The sequence below is a fragment of the Calypte anna genome, chromosome 4A (genome assembly GCF_003957555.1).
Source record: "Calypte anna isolate BGI_N300 chromosome 4A, bCalAnn1_v1.p, whole genome shotgun sequence".
Classification (NCBI taxonomy): Eukaryota; Metazoa; Chordata; class Aves; order Apodiformes; family Trochilidae; genus Calypte; species Calypte anna.
In genome coordinates, this window is record NC_044248.1 from 17,497,711 (window position 1) to 17,519,772 (window position 22,062).

The 22,062-nt window shown below is 38.4% G+C and overlaps 1 protein-coding gene across 10 annotated transcripts in view; it reads left to right on the top strand.

The window, feature by feature from the left end:
* The first annotated feature begins 2,287 nt into the window (after nt 1–2,287).
* FIP1L1 (factor interacting with PAPOLA and CPSF1) overlaps nt 2,288–22,062 on the top strand; it is a 39,227-nt gene continuing 19,452 nt past the window's right edge. For 4 of the 10 annotated variants that reach the window (XM_030450338.1, XM_030450340.1, XM_030450343.1 and 1 more), the window contains exons 1-9: nt 2,796–2,959; nt 3,753–3,792; nt 6,028–6,085; nt 9,524–9,627; nt 11,870–11,931; nt 12,132–12,239; nt 13,277–13,407; nt 13,675–13,743; nt 15,766–15,875. In XM_030450338.1, coding sequence (XP_030306198.1) covers nt 2,878–2,959; nt 3,753–3,792; nt 6,028–6,085; nt 9,524–9,627; nt 11,870–11,931; nt 12,132–12,239; nt 13,277–13,407; nt 13,675–13,743; nt 15,766–15,875 — 764 coding nt within the window. In that variant the 5' untranslated portion in view covers nt 2,796–2,877. Of the gene's footprint in view, nt 2,357–2,795; nt 2,960–3,752; nt 3,793–6,027; nt 6,086–9,523; nt 9,628–11,869; nt 11,932–12,131; nt 12,240–13,276; nt 13,408–13,674; nt 13,744–15,765; nt 15,876–22,062 lie in introns of those variants that run through there. The other 6 variants (XM_030450341.1, XM_030450345.1, XM_030450342.1 and 3 more) reach the window with 4 other exon arrangements.

Consider the following 22,062-nt stretch of genomic DNA (forward strand, 5'->3'; position numbering starts at 1 on the left):
ATCCACCACTCAACTAGTCTTCTCAAGTTGCTTGGAGGTTTGGCTGATTTCAGAACACTGAAGAACAGAAATAATGTTTCTCTTTCTGTATAACAAGATTACCAGTAATGAAATTAATTTCTCTCCTTCCAGTTGGCTCCATGCACATTCCTACTTGGTGCATTCTTCCCTCTTCCCAAGATCAGACCTCCGTCACTGTGCTGTCCCAATCCCAATCTGTTGTTTTAAGATTAGGTAGGAAAACACGTAAGATAAGAGCCTTCTCACCTCTTTTGATATGAAAAGGACTGGGGATGGCTAACCACTAGGCCCCTGGGCTTATCCAGAATTTGAATTGTCTTCCTCTCAGACTGAGCTACCTTGGAGATTATGGATCTCTGAGCTTTTGCTTTACCTTTGACTGCCATGGACAAAAAGGTAGGTGTATTGTTGCTTGACCAGCTCTTTTGTTACTGCTTATAGAAAGTTGCTTTTGATTTTTTCTTCATACATATTGTCAAAAAAGCAGATGCTTTTTTAAAGAAAACTAATATCTTTTTAACTTTATACTGTACAGATTGCAACTAATTCTGCCATTTGTCAATGTTGAAAAACGGTTGCTAGCCAGAAGTAAACATAAGGTAATAGTTTAAAGCACAGTAGTTACATTACAAAATAAAATTATGGGATTTTTTAGTTTCTTTTTTCCCATGTGTGAACAACTACTGTGCTGTAGAAAGAGCAGCATATTAAAGGGTTCTCATAAACTTGGTATCTTATTGTGGGCTTCTGTAGTGCAACCCGAATCAGATGTTTATATGGCTCACAAAAAGGTCTTCTGTCATCAGCCTTCTAGCTGCTGAGGTCCTTGTGAGAAGTCTTTTTTTCAGGCCCCATGAGCACTCTGTCCTCAGAAGCAAAGCAGGAAATGGGTTTCAGAGCATCTCTCTGCCCAACCAGACCCAGAGGTGAGTAAAGACCTTCCTGGGAACAATGGAGGGCTGGAAGCTATTTTTGGGACTTGGACTTCTTGTGCCAGCTTCCAGTGTTCAAACTGTTCGAAGTGGATTTTATGTGACCATCAGCTCAGTCTGATGTCTATTTAAAGGCTTCTATGAGGAAAACTGCTTAGAGGACCTGCACCAATACATTTTTTAAAGATTTTATGTTCTACACCTACTCCCGATTTCTATTTGTGGTGTTTTCTAGAAATATACTTCCTTTTATCTTCCTTGTATCTGCAGTCAAAGGAAACTATTAGAGTTCTACTGCATCCTTTAATGTCTGTCAGAATAGTGTTAAGGAATGAAAACAAAATGACACTGGTGCTCAGTAAGAGGTACTACAATACACATTTGTTTTATAAGAAACAAATGTCTAGAAAAGTTTGGAGTGAAATACTCCTTTGCTGACTCCAGTACTATATGTACAAAAAAATGGAAATACATGATGAAACCTCAGTTATACCTACCACAATTCATGATCTACACATAACACCCAAACACCTTCACGGAAAAACAGCGGCTTTTTAACAAAATAGTTTGTCCTGGGAGCTCCAGTGAAATGCCGTATATGAAACTTTAAAACAAGGTTCTCTATGCAAGCAATTCAAAGTGTTAGTGTCCTTCACCCAGAGTTGTGATGTGTTTACAATACAGTCAAGCCCTCTGGTCTGATTTTTCACAAGCTGTCCTGCTGTGTAAAAGGGGGCCCACTTTTTTTTTTTTTTTTCCTAGTTTTCACAAGCATCCCATGGTGAAGACTCCACTTGGACACACAACTGGTCAAAACTTGTTTTGACAGTTGCTGGTACTTAAGTTTTACAGTAAATCTTGCAGTTGATGATGCAGCTCTTCACAGATGAAAAGCAAGAAAACATCAGTAAAAATAAAATTAAAAAATCAGTAATTTCTTAATGAAACGCATATCTACACTCACAGCACACTATGAATGAATGTGGTACATTCACAGCATACTATGAATGTTAAACCCTTACTGTAGCTAAAAATAAAATTAGGCAACTTGTGGAGAAAAAGCAAAGTCCCCGAGCTGAGAGGTAGGACAGTACCAGCAGCAGCAGGAGTGTGTTTACCCTGTGATTACGCTGCCCCCGGCAGCTGCCATCATCCACCAGTAGCTGCACGGTGCGGGTCTGTCCGTGTGTTTTGGCCAAATCCTGCTTCTGGAGATGGGCGAGAATGTCGGAGAGGAGATGGCCACGCTGCCGGTGATCCCGGCCGAGGAGACGGACGGTCGTCCCGGGATGCAGAACAGGAGAGCCGCCGAGAGCGGCGGAGACAAAGGGCAGCGAGAGGAAGGGCAGGCGGCTCTGGCAGGCACAGCGCGCCCCGGGAGGGTGGGGGAGGCACAGCCGAGGGTGAGTCCCCGCGACTGGCAGTGCAGGGAGCGGGGGACCGGCCGTGCGAGGCCAGCCCGGGCAGTGGGACCGGTTCGGCAGGGAGAGTCCGAGCTGGGCCCGGCCCGCTCCTCCCGCGGGCAGCCAGGAGGCTCCTTCGCTTCTCCCCACTCGCGGCCCCCGGCTCGGGAGGGCCCCTCTGGGAGCCGAGGCCGCCGGGGCGCGCCCGGCCACATCTCCGCACCGCCTGCCGGGCCGCCCCCCGCATGCCCGTGCCCAGGGCGCCGCGGGGCCGGGCCGGGCCCGCTTCCTGTGCGTGTCACTCACTCGGCGGGGGAGGGGAAGCGCCGGGCAGGCGGCGGCGGTTCCTCCGCGAGCGGTGCCGTTGGGCCGGGCAGGCGCTCCCTCGCAACCCCCCCGCCCGCCGCCCGGTTGCGGCCTGAAACGCCGGCGGAGGCCCGGGGCGGCGCGGCGGTACCGCCCGGCAGCGGGAGGCCCCGGTGCCGCCGGGCCTGGGCCCTCGCGTCCCGCGGAAGGCGGCCATGTCTACCGGCGAGGTGGAGCGATTGTCGGGGGACGTCGGCGGGGCTGCCGGGGACGAGGAGGAGGAGTGGCTCTATGGCGGTACGGACCTTCCCATACCCCCGTCCCCAGCCCATCTCCCCCGCACGCCCACCCGGCGCCCCGTTCTACCCCGCCGCGGAAGAGGCGGGGGGACTCTAGGGCTGGGTAGGCCGCGGCGTGCGCCAGGCCGGCCGGTGGCTGAGCAGAACCCCACACCTGTCCGCTGAGCCGTGCTGGCGGCCGGCCGTTTAAAAGGGTCTCCGCCATTCCGCCACCCCCGCAGCTGCTCAGTCCCCTCCTCCTGGCCGGCCCCCGGCGGTGCCGTCTCGAGTCTGTGCGCGGCCCCCTCCCCGCCGCCGCGGTGGCTGCGTCTCCCCCTCCCCCGCTGCTCTCTGAGGCTCCGAAGGTTTCCCGGCCCCTCTGCCCCGGCTGCGCAGGCCGAGGCGGTGCTGGGCCTGCCGGTTGGAGGGCCGCGTGGTGCGTCTGTCCCGCACGCACTCATGGGGCGGCCGAACCACTCCCCGGTAGCCCCTGCTCGGTCTCCCAGCATTGAAGTAGTCAAGCAGCCTTAACTTTCTACGCATAAACTTTCTTTACAACTTTAGGGACTTCATTTATATTCAAATCATAATGGAACCTGTAAAGTAAAACCTTCCCCAGCGGTGGACCTGTCAGTGCAGAGCACTGTGAGGGTTTGGGGGGTCTGCGTGGTAGATGTCATAACTGAGGCGTTATGAAAATGTCTCATAAGTAAACTGAAGAGTTGCCTAATAATCGACATGGCAAGATAGCTGATACAGTTGGTATTCAGGGGATTTTATTCTTAACTACTGTTTCTTTTCTGTTGTGGTAGATGAGAATGAAGCAGAGAGACCAGATGAAGAAAAAACTAGGTGGGTGTCTTGACAATTGTTAAGTCTTGTAGATTGGCTGCCCAAAATCCATATTACTTAAGTTCTTTTCCATCTGCTTCAAAGTCCCTGGCATCTGGATACACTCTGGTGTGAAAATACCCTTAAATAGTATGTTTGGTCTACAAGAAAGACTTGCCTTTTCTGTGATGTGGTTTTACCTGTGAAATCAGGACAGTCATGTGAAAATTATTTCAAGTTTTAACTGAATGGACAGAGAGAGATAGCCCTCACAAAATGCCAACATTTCTTTTATTTCCATAATCATTGTGTTTTGCAGTCTTAGTAATGGATCAGAACTTCATGTGTTCTAGGTGATTTAGAAATTAAAAGGCAGTCTGTATCCCAAAGAGTTTGCAGTGTAGTTAAGAAAAGAGAAATGGAAGGAAGTGTTTTGATGTGTGTGTCACACAGCACGTCTGCTTAGAGTTTTGGAGTTATTTTTATTATGAAGAGAGTATTTAAAAAAAATTCAGCAAAAGTTTTGCAAGTGTCTGGGGGAGGCTGCTTGCCTTTTAAGGAGCTGTATGAGAGAGAGCACAAAGGTGCTCTTTTTAGTTGAGTTGATGGAGGTTGGTAGCAATGACTGTCCAGAAATAAGAATCTGTCTCTATGACTAAAAGAAAGAAGTCTCATTATTGATAAACTATGGAAAATGCGGACTGTCAAAATAAATTAAACTAATAAAGAGGAAGCCAATGCAAGAAAACATAGTTATTTTCTATAAATGCTCTAGTCGACATTTTTTTCAGTTAAAACTCTGGATTTTAGTTACCTTTAGTTAACTTCTTGTAAGTTTGCTCAGTTGCTTTTTTGAACTGATGTGAGCTTTTGACATCATTAGTGATCTGTAGCACTTGACTACAATACCATTTTGAAGCAATGCAATTATTTGATCCCTCTAGTTCTTGTAGTATATGAGTTGTTGGCTCTTAACTCTTGAATCATCTCTTTTCCAGAATACAGACTTCTGATATTTATTTGCTCTTTATTTAGAAGCTGTTCCATATCAATTGATTGCTCATGTTCTGTTACTGTTTCTTGACCTGGCACCTTTTGTCAGTATTGCTGTTGTTTGAGAAAATTATTTGCATGGCAGCCAAAATGATCTTTAGAAACAGTGTGGTGTTTTACTCCAGGTCAGTAGTGTCTTACAAAGTGTACTTGCTGACTAAAAAGTATAACAAATGGTAGCTCATGCATCTTAGGAGTTGTGTTTGGAACTCTGGAGGTGTGGTGACAGTTTCCCTTTTAAAAGTTTTGGTCTCAGACCTCTCAGTTGTGGCGTTCTTTGTGTATATGAAAATAGTGAGGTTTTATTGAGGTTCTGTAGCTGGTCTGTCATTTACTGGGGGACAAAGTGAAATATGATCAAGTTTGAATCCTGGGGCCATGCCTAGGCTGTATTTGGTTTTGGTGCAATGCTCATGAGTAGGTATTTTGCCAACAGAAGATGGGATCAAAATCATTCTATTCAATAAAAATTGGCAGTTGCTCACTCCATTTCAGGAATACCTTTTTAGTGAAACAACGTAGTTTCTAAGTGGCTCCCTGCTTACTCTGCAATTTGTGGTGCAACATCCTAACACTTAATGGAACTGCAGAAATTTAAGCATTGCTGTGCAAGAAAAAGCAGTAGGTAAGCCCAGTGAAACAGCTCATTTGTATGGATTTGACAGTAATGTTTACAGTTTTCTGTCAGCAGTTAAAATATATTTGAATTCATCATTGAATTTTAGCTATCCCATATGGTGGAAGAAAACTTCACAATGCAGGAATGTGGGAATTCTGATTCAGTGAAACGTTACCTGTGGGTGTTTAAATGGTTCTTCCATTAAGTCTTTGAAAAGTGTCCATCTGCAGGGAAAAAAAAAAGAGCAAGAATAAAACCTGTTATTCTCACTTCATATACTATGAAATATTTCACTTTGATCTGAAAAAATTATCCAGGCATAGTGTTTCATTACTTCCAACTATTTGACACACATCCAGTTAGTATAAATTATAACAGCTAAATAATAACTGCTAATTAAATTTATGTTTGTCTAGAAATTTGTGATTTTTAATTTTTTTTTTAGTTAATGCAGAAGATAACCTGGAGCTTTGGCTCTTCTCTAGAATGATGTAGCAAGACCTTTTAAATCATTAGCTGATAGGTGTGAAATTTATGTACATAAAGTCCTGATTTCATCTTTTCCTGTTTGTTTTTTGTTTAAGTGCTCCACCCCCACCTGGAAGTGAAGAAGAAGCTGCAGAAAATGGCGTTGTGAAAACGGTAGTTTTAAATGTGTTTTTGAAATAGTGCTTTATTTACTTATGGGGTATTTGTAATTTGTCTAGGACTTGTAATTAAAGGAATCAATGACTAAGTGTATGCTTTTGATTTATTTATTTAATTTTTTTCCAAAAGATGTTTGACAGTATTGGCAGAAACTATAAATTACTAACTTGGAAAATCTAATTTCTACCTGCTGTCCACTTTTTAAATCTAAGTTACAGAAAATAATTTAATAGGGTTTTTTTTTTTGAGGGAAAGACGTACTTCAAGACAGCTGTCTTTGAGAAAAGATATCTATTTCAAAATGATAGTCTCATTTTTTTCATTGCTAGGAAAATAAAATCCTCTGATAATTTTCCTCTTTTGAATGTGATAAACAATCACCATTTGTGGAACAGTGTGAAAATCAGGATCAAAAGATGAATTATGTGTGCCTTTCAGAGGCAGCATAACGTTTGTTTAGTATGTCTTTTAACTTCAGTGTTAGTATGATGAAGAAAGGACCAGGAAATGAAATACACAGTTGTAATGTTGATAAAAGGCCTCAGTTTACTGTGAATGGGAACAGTTTAAATCTGTTCTGTGAAAAAATTGTAATTTTACTTCACTGGGGTTTTTTAGTTTGTATCTTGCAAAAATTCTCTTAAGTAATGCAGAAACCATTATTACTGTATTTGTACAAGTTTTAAGGACTCGCCTCTCAAAATAGTGTATTTTTTCAGTAGTTATTTTGAATTATACTGCAACTTATTTAAAATTGGGGAGGAAATTTACACAGACTTAAAAAACTTATTTTACTTGTTTTAACTGGAAAGCTCTTTATTTTACATTATAATCCTGTAAGTGGGCAGTAGATTTAATATGTTAGGTACAAGGAGACAATAGTATGCTTTTCCAGGCTTGTTGATTTTAAAAAGTTTCTGATAATCCTCATTGGTGCCATTTCCTCTAGCTTGCATACCATTGTGTTTTTCACCTATATAAAGCCTGGCATTCTTTAGGATATTATTGAAACACCTCTATAAAAATTGAGAACTTAATGCTAAAAGGTGAACGTGAAGTGTTAGCAGCAACCTAGAGAAAGAATAGAGTTCAAGTTGGTTGAATAAGAAAAGGTGAATATTTCAGTGAGGAAGGAACTAAGAAATCAGTTATTAATAAATGCAGCTGATTTTGGTGGAAAAGATTGGTTGGTTGCTCCAGACAAAATGTTACTTTATCTTCAGTGCATTTATAATGGCTTTTTACTGTGTGGGTCACCTGCTTTGTGAGAGAGTGGTGAACTTGTACTTCTCAGCAGTAGGACATTGAAAGACTCTCTTCTGTCTCTAGCTGTTACTTACAAAATATCTAGACTTAGCTAGGCTTCCCCCACCCCTATGGTTACACCTTATTTTATTATAGTTGCATAAATTATATCAGTATTGTATGGCAAGGGTTAACTGCACTCCCAATGTCTTCTGTGCAGCTGTTTGTTTTTGTCTATTTTATGTACCAGCCAGGTTAGTAGATGGTAAAATAGATGAAGGCTAGAGCTCAGTTGTGGTTGGCTAACTGCAGGCTACCTGGGCAGAATCAACTTGGCTGCAGTATGTTCAGCCTCTTGGTGAAGGGTTCAACAAATATGTGAAAAAGTGGTATTTTTGGTAAAATTACTTGGTTATATGAAGTTTTGAAGAAGTCCCTCACCAATGGCTTTTAAGGAAATTAAGCATCTATAGGATGAGTCCAACATGGATAATTGATGTGTAAGATAGAAAACAGAGGCTAGAGGTAAAAGTTTCATTTTCACAGTGCAAGATCCTTCAGTGGAGGATTTTCATAATGTAGTGCATAATGTGTGCTGGTCAATGTGTCCTTATAGCCTGTGCTGTTCAATGTGCTGGTAAATTACTTGGCAAAGGGGTAAGGATCACAAGTTCTCTGGTGTTAAGTTTATTAAAGATAGAGCAAGCACTGTGGAAAACTGTCTTATTAGTAAATGGTTACTGAAATTCTGTATGAAAAAGAGGCAAGTTCATGAGAGAAAGAACAGGTTTACAAATAAAGTTGCAGTCTCTGAGCTAATTGTAACCTTTTAGGAGGCATGCACTAAAGTTATGTAGAAAGATCCATGAAACTGACAGTTAAGTGCTGGTCTAGAGTCTAAAAAGCTGTTAAACCTCGGGATATAGTAGGAGATGAATAGAGAACAAGATGGAAGATACCATTATACCATAAATTTATGGTTCAGTTGCACCCTGATTTCTGTATGCTGTTCTGTTCCCCTCACACTGTAAAGGCTTTACTTGACCAAAAAAAATTGAGGGAAGAAGAGCAATGAGAGTAATTGAGGTAGCTTTTATACAAGGAATGCCAGAGTAGGCAAATACTTCTAAGCCTGGAAGACACACACATGTAAGGTATGATGGAGGCTAACAAAATCATTTATGTAGACTAGAAGTGGGGACTGGCTCCTCACAATCCCTTCCATATGGGAACTTGGACTGCTGAATGAAAGTTGTAGGAGCCAGGATGAAAACAAATAGAAGAGGTTGGATATTCATACCGTGGACAGTGCTATTGAACTCTTGCCAAATGGAGTGTTTCTGCTGGGAGCTGGAGTCCAAGTGAAGTCTGTGCAAGCACTTGAGAGAAAGATGCATCGTGGGGCTACTAAATAGGCAAACCATACCTGGCTTAGGAAGTGCTCTAAGCTGATAATAATCAGCAGCTGAAAGAGTGTTAGGGAGGAGCATCATAGGCTTTAGTCCTGTTTTTTCTTTCCCATGTGGACTCTGGAATGGGAAAACCAAAATAAAACACCAAACCAACCCAAAGCACTAGACTACATGAACTCTTGGTATGAACTGTGATGACTGATTTATTTGCCAGCAAGCTTGAATGCTGTGGGACAGAATAGCATGCAGTGTGTTCTTTTATTTGTTCTTGCAGCCTGATGGCTGAAAAATCTCAAGTATTTATATAGTTGTTAGGATGTTAGATGTATAGATGTTAGGAATCAGATAGATTTCTGTGAAGTGCTGTGTTGGTCTACAACTGGAAAAACACTTGAGTTACTTTGGATCTGTAGTTAAGGATGGCAAGAAGCTAGTCTTGCATATCTAAGTTCTTTCCTGAGTGACAAGATAGGAGTAGAACTGCCATGTCTGAGCGAGATAATAGGGAAAAGGGGTATTAGATAGTGGAAACTATTTTATGCTCATGCAGGAAATGTCACATTTCAGAAACAGAGCTTAGTATTTCAGATACTTGCAGCGGTTTGGGAGGTGAGCCTCCTAAATTTACAGTTAATACTACTCAGTTCTGAGGTCTAGGAAAAGGAGAATTTTCTCCTTTTCAAGATTTCTAGAATGGATGGTTTTGTCTTGAGTATTTTTCCATTGTTAAGGTAAGTGTCTGCTTTCATCTAAGGGGTGACTTTTTCTTTTGTAGAAGGTGGCAGAGGCTGAGGATGAAAGTGATAGTGATAGTGATGATGATGAAGATGATGTTCAAGTCACCATAGGGGATATTAAAACAGGAGCTCCACAGTATGGGTAAGTAATTTGCAAACATTAACTGGGGAAACTTTCAAGATTACATTTAATTATTAATTCAGTCTCCTTAATACTTGGCAATATTAATTTGTATGCATAGTTTGTCTCAATTTAAGGGTTTTCCAGCTCTTTAACAATGTTTTGATTATATAGTCAGCTGAAAACACAGAAGTGAAATGAAATTAATAAAATGTCTTAATGAAAGAACTTTTTTATGAGTTAATTTTTTTCAAATTTTGAGAAATTGTTGTATTAATTTTGTAGAGTATTGTTTTTATTGTGGAATGATTTTGTTGCATAGCATTTTTTTGGTTGTTTATTGTGAAGGTGATATTTTGTTGCAAATGGTAATGGTGAGCATAGGGAACCATTAGAAACATCCCTGGTTCTGTTTGGATTGGATGCTTAAATTAGACCTCTATAGTTTCAATTCCTACTGATGTTCTCAGATAAGATTTTAATGTACTTGATAATGGAGCTGCCAGTCTCTGGAGATTCCTCAAGATCACAATTTAAGCATTTGTACTATACAAAAAATTTTTGCTATTTTTATTGCCCTATATTCCTCCTTCTCTTGATAAAGGGCTTGTTTTTCACGGAACACTTTTGAACAGGGTTAATTTTACCCCAAATTATGAAATACTTTTTTTTCTTACATGGAAGTTTCTGAGGGAAGTGGTTTACTTTGTGTTTGTCTTGGCGATCCTGATATTTTTTGCTTATTAAAACCAGAGTTACTAGGGCATCATTTCTATATAGAGTTATGACAGGTCTGCAGGTAGGTGTGACTTGTATATCATTATGTTCTTAACATTAGAATGCAGATGATGTACTCAATTTTTGAAGCGTAATATTTTTAAGCTCTCAGTATTTCATATTCTAAACTAACTGTGCAAATCAATGTAATTAAAAAAAAAAAAACAGAAGTTCTTTCAATTCTTTATTTGTCTTCTTTCAATAACTTGCAGTATACTTGTGGTGTAGGCAGTGACCTAAAATTTTGTGACACTAAACCAAAACTAGATTTATATTCTCAAACAATTTGCTGGTGATCTTTCCATGAATACAGAAAACAGTGAGCAGATGACCCTGAATCTAATTAGAATATAAAGTGTTATATAGAAGTGGTTGTTTTATGAAAAAACTCTTTCTTGAAAAATTGGATAGAAAGTTCATGGAAGGGCAGTAATCTAAAATCAACTCAATGCTGCTGAACATTTTAAGTTCAGTAAACAAGTTCCTTTTATAGGACTAAATAATTTTTCGTTTAGTATTCAACTGCTGTTTCAAAAGAGTAAGATTTATTTTAGTAAACTTTTGTTGGTTGCTCTTATTTTTGTTGAGTATTGCTTCCCATGGCAGATCAGAAGGTAAATGTTTTGTGTCAGTTCTGTACTGTTCTAGTACATTTGAATTACGTCTGTTATTTGAATTAAAAATAAAAGTCCATGGAAATTGTACTGTAAACTATACTCTGCCTTCTGATTGTATGTTAATCTCATTTTGTTAATGGGTTGATACCCCCTGAGAGGATAAGCTACACTGCACGCAAACGGTAGTGAAAGCTGGTTCTTAATGTTCCATATGAACAGTGCTGTCATTTCTAAGGTAATTTTATCAGTTAAATATCTAGATTTTTTATGAGGAAAGCTCTCAAGTATTTTAGGATGTGAAATGTTACATACTTTTCTGTTGTTCACAAGGATAAGTGATCACTAGAAGTACACTGAAACAGCTCTTCAATTATTGTAGAGAAATGCTTGTGTTTTCCACTTCTGTACAGGTACAGATTAAATGGAGTAATTAGGAAAAGAGAAAAGGATCTGTCTAAATCCTCTCTTTTTTTTTAAATTCATTTTATTTTATTTTGGTTTTACTCTAATCCCTGAAGTGCCTGTATTCCTAAATGAATTGCATTTCTCCTTTCTCTTTTCTTTTGGTTCTGTCCATTCTTGTTTCTATCAAGGTCTTTATCCTTTCAACTCAGGAAGAGTGACTGGGACTTGCTTCACAACTGTTAATTAGTTGGAGAAGTTGCTACTGAGCATAGAAAGGTACACTCTTCTTCCTCCTAGGCTGATCTCTTTACTTTTACAGTGTTACCAGCTTGGAAAGCTAGAGATTCAGGATGACGATTGAGCCTGGGTCCAGTTTGTTTCTGGATCTAGTTAACTCTTGTTTTATGTTTTCTTCTGTTTTAAGAGTTTTCTCTGTCTAACTCAGCTTTGTTAATTTCTTTAAGTTATGGAGCAGTGCCTGTGAATCTCAATATTAAGACAGGAGGACGAACTTTTGGATCTTCTGGTAAGAAAATTTACACAGCAATATTGATAAAAATGCAAAAAAAAATGTTTGATCAGTTTGGATGAAGGAAATAATTTTCACCTCCCAGACTTCTTGATAAATTTACATCTGACTTTCTAGTTCTATGTTAAGTGTGCTACAACTAATAAAACTGTTTTGTTGAGACAGAAGGCTTTAAACTGACTGACTTCTCTTCACAGGTGCAAAAGTTAAAGGGGTGGATCTAGATGCCCCAGGGAGTATTAATGGTGTGCCACTTCTGGAAGTAGATTTAGATTCTTTTGAAGATAAACCCTGGAGAAAGCCAGGTAATGCTCTGATTTATGTTATCTGAAACATAAGTATTCAGCTGGTTATTACAATAATTTTCATTTACTGCATGTAGGTCTTATCTGCCCTATAGAGAGAAGATATTGTACGGTTTTACTTGGAAAGAGCACCTAAGTTTCTCTTTGCCTTTGTGCTGTGCCACAGAATTATGTGAATATGCCATGTTTCTTAGTATATATCCCACACGTCAGCAAAAGAGACTTTATTTAATTTTTTTTTCAATACATGTTGCAATTTACATCCTGAACTCTCCTTGGAAATATGTATTTCTCTGGAGATTAGTGCCATTGGTCTGTGCAGAAAAAAAATGTTCTAGCAAGTTTGACAACAAAAAATGGTGAATTTAGTTTTTTGTGCTTATTTGTGTTCACTCATACACATCCATAAGTTTTGAAGATGAAACTGGTACACATGGGCTTTCTATTGGCCTCCTGGGTCTATTAATTGGCTCAAATGAATCTGCTAGACTTGCCTACCACCAGCATTGATTGTTTTGGGTTTTTTTTTTGTGGCAGTACATCTTGTTGCTGTCTGTCCTTTTTTCTAGTGTTTGTATGTTGCTTTTGTAATGTGAATAGTGTCAACAAAATGGAAAAAAGAAACCTCTGATAATATTCTCATGTTTGAACTGTTAGCTATTTGAAATATGTTGTCTGGTCCGTTCCCTTATGATGAAATTACTTTGTGGCATCAAATGAAACTAGGAGTCTAAAGGAAATAAGGAGTCAGATGCAGAACAAACAAAAGGGAGTGGTACTTTGAACATACAAAAAACCTGTAGACATTTATTACATTTATCCTATTGTAAAGATAGAGGGAATATCCTGTGCTATTCTGTGTCTACTGCTATACTTGAGACAGGATGGTAGGTAAGATACTCTTTCTGACCAACTTCAAATGTTTTTATAGTCTTATCCATGAGTACTCTGTTTACTGATGAAAGAACTGTATGTATGTTCAGCGAAGGAAAGATGAACTTTGTAATGTCCTAAAAACTGTACTTTTCTGCTTGAAGGGGCTGATCTCTCTGATTATTTCAACTATGGGTTCAATGAAGATACGTGGAAAGCTTACTGTGAAAAACAAAAGAGAATACGAATGGGTCTCGAAATTTTACCAGTTACCTCAACCACAAATAAAATTACGGTAATTATTACAACTTCTGTGGTACTCCACCTGCTTTTTTACCTGTGAAGCTGCTTGTGTGTCATAAGCTTGTTCTGCCCAGTTGACTGGTTACACTTGACTCCCCACCCCCAGCCTAGAGTGTTCTGTGATGCTTTCCTGGCAATCTGTGTGGATGGTGTGACAGATTAGCTGCAGCTAGATTGCATTTGTACAGTTATTCAGATTGTGGCCCATCACTTAAAGAGTTGTATGGTATCTTAATGGGCAATGTGTTATTTAACTTAGGCTGAAGACAATGCTATGGAAGTAAGACCAAGTGCAGAGATTCTCGATGGCAGATACCATCTTTTTAAGGTGAATTTTAGTAAACTTTTGTTGGTTGCTCTCATTTTTGTTGAGTATTGCTTCCCACGCCGACACAGCCTGATAGAAGAACAACTGAAATGGACATAGCCATTATTTCAAACTCATCTCACACCAGGGACTTTCTGCGTATTTCACAAAATGCTGATTTAAAAGCGTTGCTTTGTTCGTCACCCCTCTGCAAGCACGTGAGTTAGTGGCCTGGTGAACTAACAGATTTCCCAGTGAAACTAACTGTTCTTTATGTCATGGTTTATTTCTAGTTTTTGGTGCATTTGTTTATGCAGAATAAAGAATTGGTGCAGATGTACTAGGGAAGCTTTTGTAGATTAGGGCATGTTTATTTTTCCTGTGGCCTTGTAGCTCTTACTGTGTCTTGTAACAGTTATCCTTGGCAACTCTGGGATGTGAAAATCAATCTTCTGTATTTCTTTGTTGTTCTTTTGGGATTACATTACATTGCCTTTTTGGCAATACATGAAGTTATATATAATATTTTTCCTTTCCAAAGTGCTGATTTTTCAGAGAGCAGAAAAATCTTGTGACAGGGTTTACCTTAAGAATTGAACATTTTTTTTCAGTTTCTCGTTTTCTCTTCCACTTGATACTAAAGTTGAAATTAAAACACTAGGATTATTTTGCTTATTACCAATATGAAGTACTTTTTTTTCTTCAACTGTCATTACACTGACTTAAAATGGTTTGTTACATTCTTCTATATATTCCTGTGACAGAAGTGTCAATGGCAGACAGGTGTTTTTGCTTACTCTCATGCTGCTTGAGGGTATCCAGTCATTTTGGTTCCATCTTGGCAAGAAGAGATGAGAGTCTCTGTGGGTTTTTTTGCTTTCCTTGGTTATAATAGTGTTATGGAATGGTGGAAATGTTGGGCAATGGGATTTACAGCTTGTAGCTGACTACATGGTCAAACTTCTCTGAGCTGTTGTCCTGAGAGATTTTTCAGATAAATACTTAAATTAAATCTATTCAGTATGTTGTGGTTTTTTGTTCTGTATTCCTGGCTAGTAAAGTTTAATTCCGTTTTTAATGAGTCTTAACTATTTATGTGCCTTTTTGGGGGTTTGGAAACTTCAAAGTTACTGCAGAATCTTTTTCTACAAAAGCTTAGCTCTTCCCTTGCCCACAAGAAGCAGTGAGATCACAGCCTATATGATGTTATACCATGAGTCAGCTAGCTGTGTAAAGTGATGCATCTGTATGGTTGTTACAGTGGGCACAGTCTTTACTGCATTTGGTGCAGTTTTATCTTTAATGATAACCCATGTAGACTTTTCTTTGATGTATGATGTGCTGCTGAAGTCAAACAACACTTGAAAAACTTGCACCAAGGATCTTGCATAGTTTTAATAACATGTCTCTGGAATTTTGCAGTACTTCAGAAACAGCAGTGTGTTTCTGAAGTATTCAGTCTGAACTAATGAAAAGCCTTTTAAAGTTTGCATAACCCAGAGTATGAGGTGACTTCCTGGTATGACTTGGAAATGAAATGATTACTAGATCTCATGGTCAGTAAGACAGATGAAGAATCCACTCAGTTTCTTGTCTCATAGTTTGTTGCTGGGTAGCAGACTTGTTACACATCTCTGTCATGCAAGGTTTTTATTTCTTTTAATAAATTTGCGTCTTTTTAAAATAAGATGTGTTTTTGTTCATACAAGAAGTTTTACATGAAAATCAGTTTGGTGTGTAATGTACAAATCAGATGGAAAGTGAATACTGAAACTGTCTAATCTGTAAAATTTATTCTCTGGCATATTGCTTCTTATTTATATTTTAAGCACATAATATGTGTAAATATATACATATAAATTTATAATGTATAAATGTATAATACATATGAAATATGGAATTTTACTAGCTGCTGTAAAGGTGATGTTTTCTTAAAAAAATTATTGAAGGTATATTTACTTTTTGTGTTGGCTATATGGTGTTTTGAGTGTTGAGGCTTCTACACTTCTGAGGTTGAACTAATGATGAAACATTATTTTGAAGGTACAGCAGGGCAGAACTGGAAATTTGGAGAAAGAGTTGGCCGTGCAGTCGACCAAAGCTGATTTCACATCTCCTCCTGCCTTATTCAAATCAGGAATCCCAACAAACAGGTCAGTTAGACAGTTGTAACTCAAGACCAAAAAACTTCTTAATGTTGTTACATCCGTGTATTTCAAGTTGATATTTTTGTAGGAGAAAAGGAAAATGCATTTCTTTAACAAGTAGAAATAAGGGGAAAGATGATCCTAATTGCTTTTAGCCTTCACTGTTACCTGCTTGGCTATTCAGGAAAGAAGAAGTAGAAGAAAAGGGAGGAAGAACAGCAGGACCAAAAGCCAAGGCAGCTATGAACATATGAAGTGTGACACCATATGTTTTGTAGTGATTTAGATCAACAAAATGTTTTTAGCTACTGTCTCTGGGTATCAGCTTATACACACCTCTTCAGTTTAACAAGATGGAATCTGACAGCTATGACTTCAACAACTGGAGGAATTCCTGAAACACAGTCTTTCCAGCAAGGTAGCTTTAGCTTCTCCATATTTTAATATTTTACTATCCTTTCTTCAAAATGAGAGAAATCATTTCCTTACGAGGATTTCTTCTCCTCCTGCCAGGACCAGGCTTTAATAAGTTAATAATCATTGCTCTTTGATACCTGGCAGTTGACTTAGGATGAATCCACACTTCTGTTTACTTCAGTTATCAAGTTACCCTGTTTAGGAGGTTTAGTTTTGTTCAAATCAAAAGCCATTGTATTATAAAGGACAGTAAGAGAGAGCAGGTTGTAGGCTTTCCCCATCAACATTTAAAGATTAGCATCTGTGACTTGTCTTTAGCACTGCATCCATGAGTACCTTGACTGATTCAGAGGTACCAGTGTTCAGTTCTTCCATCCTTTAAGAATCAGTTCAACACCCACATATATTTCTCCTGGGTGAAGGAAAAAAAAAATAATCTTGCTTGATACATTTACCTGCACTTTCCTTTCGGCCCTTGTATATTCTTTTTGGAAGCCTAAATTCTTCTCCGAGCTGTCAGGTTATACTGCTGTGGTTTCAGTCTACATTAGTCCTTTCCCCCCTACTTTCATTGTCCAAGAAGTAGGAAAAGTCTTTCAGACCAACCCTGTAATTTATTCTTTTTTTTTTTACCTTTCTTTTCTTACACACTTCTGGTACGTGGTGTTCTTGGAATGGAGTTCTCAAAGTTGAATGTACTATTCACAGGGTAAGGATTACAAATCTGTATTTAGGACAGGTTTTGTTACAGGGTTCCAATTCTTCATGCATTGTGTTGGTGGACAGAGAATCTAAAATACTTCCAGAAGTAGTTAATGGCCAGAATATAAAAATGGAGTTAAGATTAATACAATAAGGTCATACAAGGGCATGGTGTTGGCTTCATAAGTAAATCTCTGTTGTATGCCCTAGCTAGGGCAAATCTAATTTACCATAGATGTCTTTATACCATATTTTTTGTGATAACTTGTTTTTATTCTGCCTGACATTAGTAATCCCAAGATTAAATTATCATTTTTCTGATTTTTAAAGGCTTAAAGTTAGTGTATTGGTTGTTAATAAGAGCATTCCTGAGAATCTTAGAACATGTTGATTTTCTCCAGGGATTAACCTTACCTTAGCAAAGGTTGGAAAACCTGCCTAGTTTTACTTACTAGCAGCCAGTAAGTGCTGTTGGTCTGTTGGGTACAAAAGGGATATAAAATGTTACATTTCCAGTTGTATCACTTATGCATTGCGGTGGTTAGAATAGGCTGTTTTATATACATCTACTGTGCATACTGTATTGTAAATTGTTAGAATGGCAAAACTGACTTATTTCCATCATTAATATCTTCTCCTTTGGATACAGTTGCTTAAAATAAAATCTTGTGTAAAGACAAAGTTGTTTTTAACAAGTGGTTAGAAGAGATTTTGAAAGAAAATTGTATGTTCAAAAGTCTGAGAATATCCCAATGAAAGAATGTTTGAACTGTATGGATTATACATACTCATTTGAATGAGTTCTCTAGAGCACAGCTACTACTTCTTATAGAAAAAGCTATCACTGATTTCTTTATAACCAGGCAGTGTTTTATGGGATTGGACCTTTTATTTTTTAAAAGTAATTCAAGAGTTAATTTTCCATAGGCAGATTTTTTTTTTTGCAATCCAGACCTTTGATAATTTAAAATAATTGCCTCAATGTCTTGAGGCATTTGCCGTGGCTTTGTTGTGAAATGGCTGGAAACCTTTCTAACATAGCAGTAAAACTTCTCTTGGCTTCTAGCAGTAGTTGGTATATTTGGTGAAATGGAGAGAAAGCTGATACAACTGCATATAGCAGCATTTCTTCGGGGTGATTGGTCAGGAGCTGAGTATGAAGAGATGGACTCAAAGAGCAGAAAAAACAGGGATACAAGAAAAGAAAAACCTAGGCAGTTTTTCTCACCAGCAGCATCACCATTTCTCATCCAGAAAAAGCAATTATGGTTTTTCTTGAAAAGTTTTTCTAGAAAGTGGCAGGAACACTACAGGGGGAACAAATCATACAAATTAAGGTAAGGGGGAAAAAATGAAAATCGGGTCATAATCCTAATTTAACATTTAATCCCCACTTCCCACTTAGTGGATGATTTTACACATGGATACTGTAGCACATACTTCTCTTTATTGGGAAGTCTGAGTGGTTTTTTATTTTTTATTTTGTTTTTAAGCAAACAATTCTGCTCCTGCTGTTTTCGTCTTTTTAGTTTGAGTGCAGTGGATGTTTGCGTATGACTGGAATTGAAATTCTGAAAAGATGAAAAGTCTCTGAGTCCATCAAGTGTATTACTTACAGCCTATATGGAGCTTGTAGTTCATAAAGGAGAAACAGAACTATTGCTCACTAGCAAATAAAAGTTACTACTTCAATAGAATTACATCCTATATGTTTAATTAAAAAGAAATTCTGTGCTTGTTTATACAGTGTGCCTGTGTGAGAAATTGGGCTTGAATTTGTTGTCTTAGCTCAACTACGATGATTAGATGTTCAGAAATGACACCACAACCTTTTGTTTTCATTCTGTGATATTTAGGGCTGCTGAGTAATAAAGTGTTATGTAACCCTGAAGGAGAAGTTAGAACATAATGAAAATGGTTTAGCAAACTCACATCTTACACAAACAGTATAGGGTATGGTATGATATAAAATAGAATATTTGTTCTTCAGAGGTAGTTAGTTAAAGATGCATTGTATGCACAGTCACAGTCTAGGTGAAAACCTGAAGGAATCTCTTTTGAATATAGTGTTTTCTAGAAAATGGAGAGGATTTGACATATTTTGAACACATATTTTGGGCCTTCCTGTGAACAGAATTTTTGTAGAAAATGGATTTGTGATATGTCAGCTGTGAAAAAATGCACTTCTGATGTTTCATGAACTAGCCTTGCATTGCAAGACTAAATGATGAAAACTCAGATGTTATCTTGAAAAAAATGTTTTTCATGTATCAATTATTTCTGAATTAAATCTTTGTGCTTCTTTATATTAGTCAGTGGTAAGTTGAGGATGTTCTCAAGAGCAGGAAAATAAAGCATAAAACACACAAGACAAGAAGGAACATAAGATCATACTAAATGCAGTTTTTAAAGTTTTCTATAATTCTTAGATTATACTACCAGTCTGGTGACTAAATGTGGTATCCAGTATTGATTGGTGTTCTGCAAAGGGGTGGGGTTGTCAAAGAGGTAGTTTTTTATACTATTTGTAGTGGGGACAAGCTATTTCTGAAGCTATGAATTTGTAAAATAGCTGTTGGTTTGGTTTGGTTTGGTTTTTTAATCCTTTTTTTCCTTTCTCTTCACTCAACTTTCCAAATGAGGTTGAGTTATCTATCTGAAGTAAATCTCTATGGAGGCTGGTATTCATAGTGCAAATACCTCATAAATAACCACTCTCTAATTAGAGTGAAATCACTGACTGAGTTGTTGGAATGTTCCTTTTTAAGTTACACTTTGTATGAACTCTGCTGTGGTTCATGTGCATCCCACACGTGTGGATTGTCTTCTTATGTTTGAATATATCCACTGAGAATGCATCTGTATCCCAGGTGGCCTGATCATGTAAGGGACAAACCAAGCCTTTTCTTTGCATACAGCACTGAGACAGAAACTGGTAATTCTGGCCTAACAATTTGCCACTAAGCTAGATAATGGCTGAGGAGTCTTTAAAATTTCCCTGTTGCCAACTTGCTGTGACTCAATCAAAAATCCAAGGCTTCAAATTTGCTCCTTTTACAGTACTGCTTGAACTGTTAAATTCTGGACACTTCAGATGCCTCTTTAGGCTATCAGGTTATGTTTCTGACCATGCTTCTCCATTTGCAATTGAATATATGGTTTCTCATGTTCAATTTCAAACTCTTTTAGTGGACTACTTAATGAAATCATTATTGCAGTTTTGGAAATAGAGAATTTTTCAATTTCAGGGTATGCTGGCAGATTCCTGAACTGATCCGTCATTGCAAAAACTATCTCTTGGCAGCTCTTGGGAAGAAGACTAGACATATAAAACACTATAAAAACACCATAATTGTAAAGCACTATCACTGTGAAAATAAGTGATCATAGGTATACTCTTCAGATTATTGAAACAGATTGTAATTTAATTTTTCTAAACTTGGTGCCTAGAAGCCAGCTGGTAGTCCCGACTTGCTTCCTGTGATAATGCAGTGTTATATTTGGGCTGCTTCCCAAGCCAAAATTGGCATTATTGTAGTGTGGTTGATGCACATACTACCTTAATGCCCAGTACCCCTGTGTTGGTGTTCATTGCCAGTGTTTTCAGTGCTGATTCCAGGAGCGAACAGTGCAAGAGAGGAAGGGTCTTAATTCAAAGTACATCACTTCTAGTGGAAACCCTGTAAAACAGTGGAGTGAGCCAAGCAGGGGAAGGACCTGAGGGGAGGGTCTTCTTGCTGTAGAAGAGAATCTTCATCTATCTTATACACAAGAACTAATGCTAGGTAAAATGAATGTTATAGGGTATGGTTTTAGATAATTGAGAGAAGATACCAGTGAACCAGTGTCCCAGAACTCTGAAATCAAATGAACTGTCAGACTGAAGACCAAGTGTAAGTTTTGGTGTTATATAGAAATTCACTTTTTTTTTTTTTTTTTTTTCTTTCCAGTGAAACAGTTGGTTTAGTAATTGTTTCAGTGCTTATGCTTCCAGTTTTGTTACTGAAGACAAAATAATTGATAATAATAATAATACTACAAAGTACAGCAGTGCTGGAATACCATGCAAGACCAAAGGGGATAATTAGGAAAGCTGGTATTGATTATCTCAAGATTTAGTCTGAAACAATCTGAATGTTAGGATGGGATGCTGGAAGATAAGAGAGTTTCTTCAACTTGTGTTATCCTTGGAGAGGCTGCTGTATAATATATACTGGTGTAGTTTGCAGATGTGTTCTCAGGCTGTAGTGCCACTGGACTGCTTTTCTTCTCTGAACTGTTGTGCTTAATGAGCTTGCTTTGAAATCCCGGAGGAAGCTTTAAACCCAGATACTGAAAAGCTCATAGTACAGGCATTTGGATGATCCTTAGAATGCAGTCTGCCAAGGAACTTTAGATTATCTCTGGGAGATCTAATTAATCCTTCATGCTCTGGTGTCTGCTGCATCTTTTTCAGCTGCATTGGAATCTAGGTATTTGAGCACTTGGGGTGAGAGCTGTCAGTCCAGCAGAACTTTGAGCCTGTAATCCCAATTTCCAACTATTTTCCTTGCTGTTTTAATTAATGGGGTTAGTAGTCTACTAGATACAAAAAATACATAAACTTCAGAAACTAGAAATATTATTTCTTCTTTCTATGGAGTGATTTTCTGAAATTTCCTGGAAGTTTTTTCCCAGTCTTTCTTTTACTTAGTTATGTATTATGCTATTGGTAAACAATGTCAGTTTTCTCTGCTATGGTTTCCCTTAGCTGTGTGGTGTGGATTTACCTTTGTTTCTCTCATTCATTAGCAATGTAATTTTGCACCTTTGTTTCTAATAGAGTTGACCTAAGTGAATCCTGCTTTTTAACCTCTTTTAGAAGGTAACTGTGGTCTGCAAAGCAGGTTCTGCCTGAGTAAGAATGATAGCTATGAATTCTCTGTAAAGCTACGGGGTTGGGTTTTGTTTGGTTTAGGGCTGCAGACTGGAAAGTTTTCAGTTCCAGTAGATGACATTCAATTGTTATGTTATTTATTCAGATCTTTGTCATATTATTTTCTGTCAGATGCCTGGAGTCCTTTACCATCAGCAT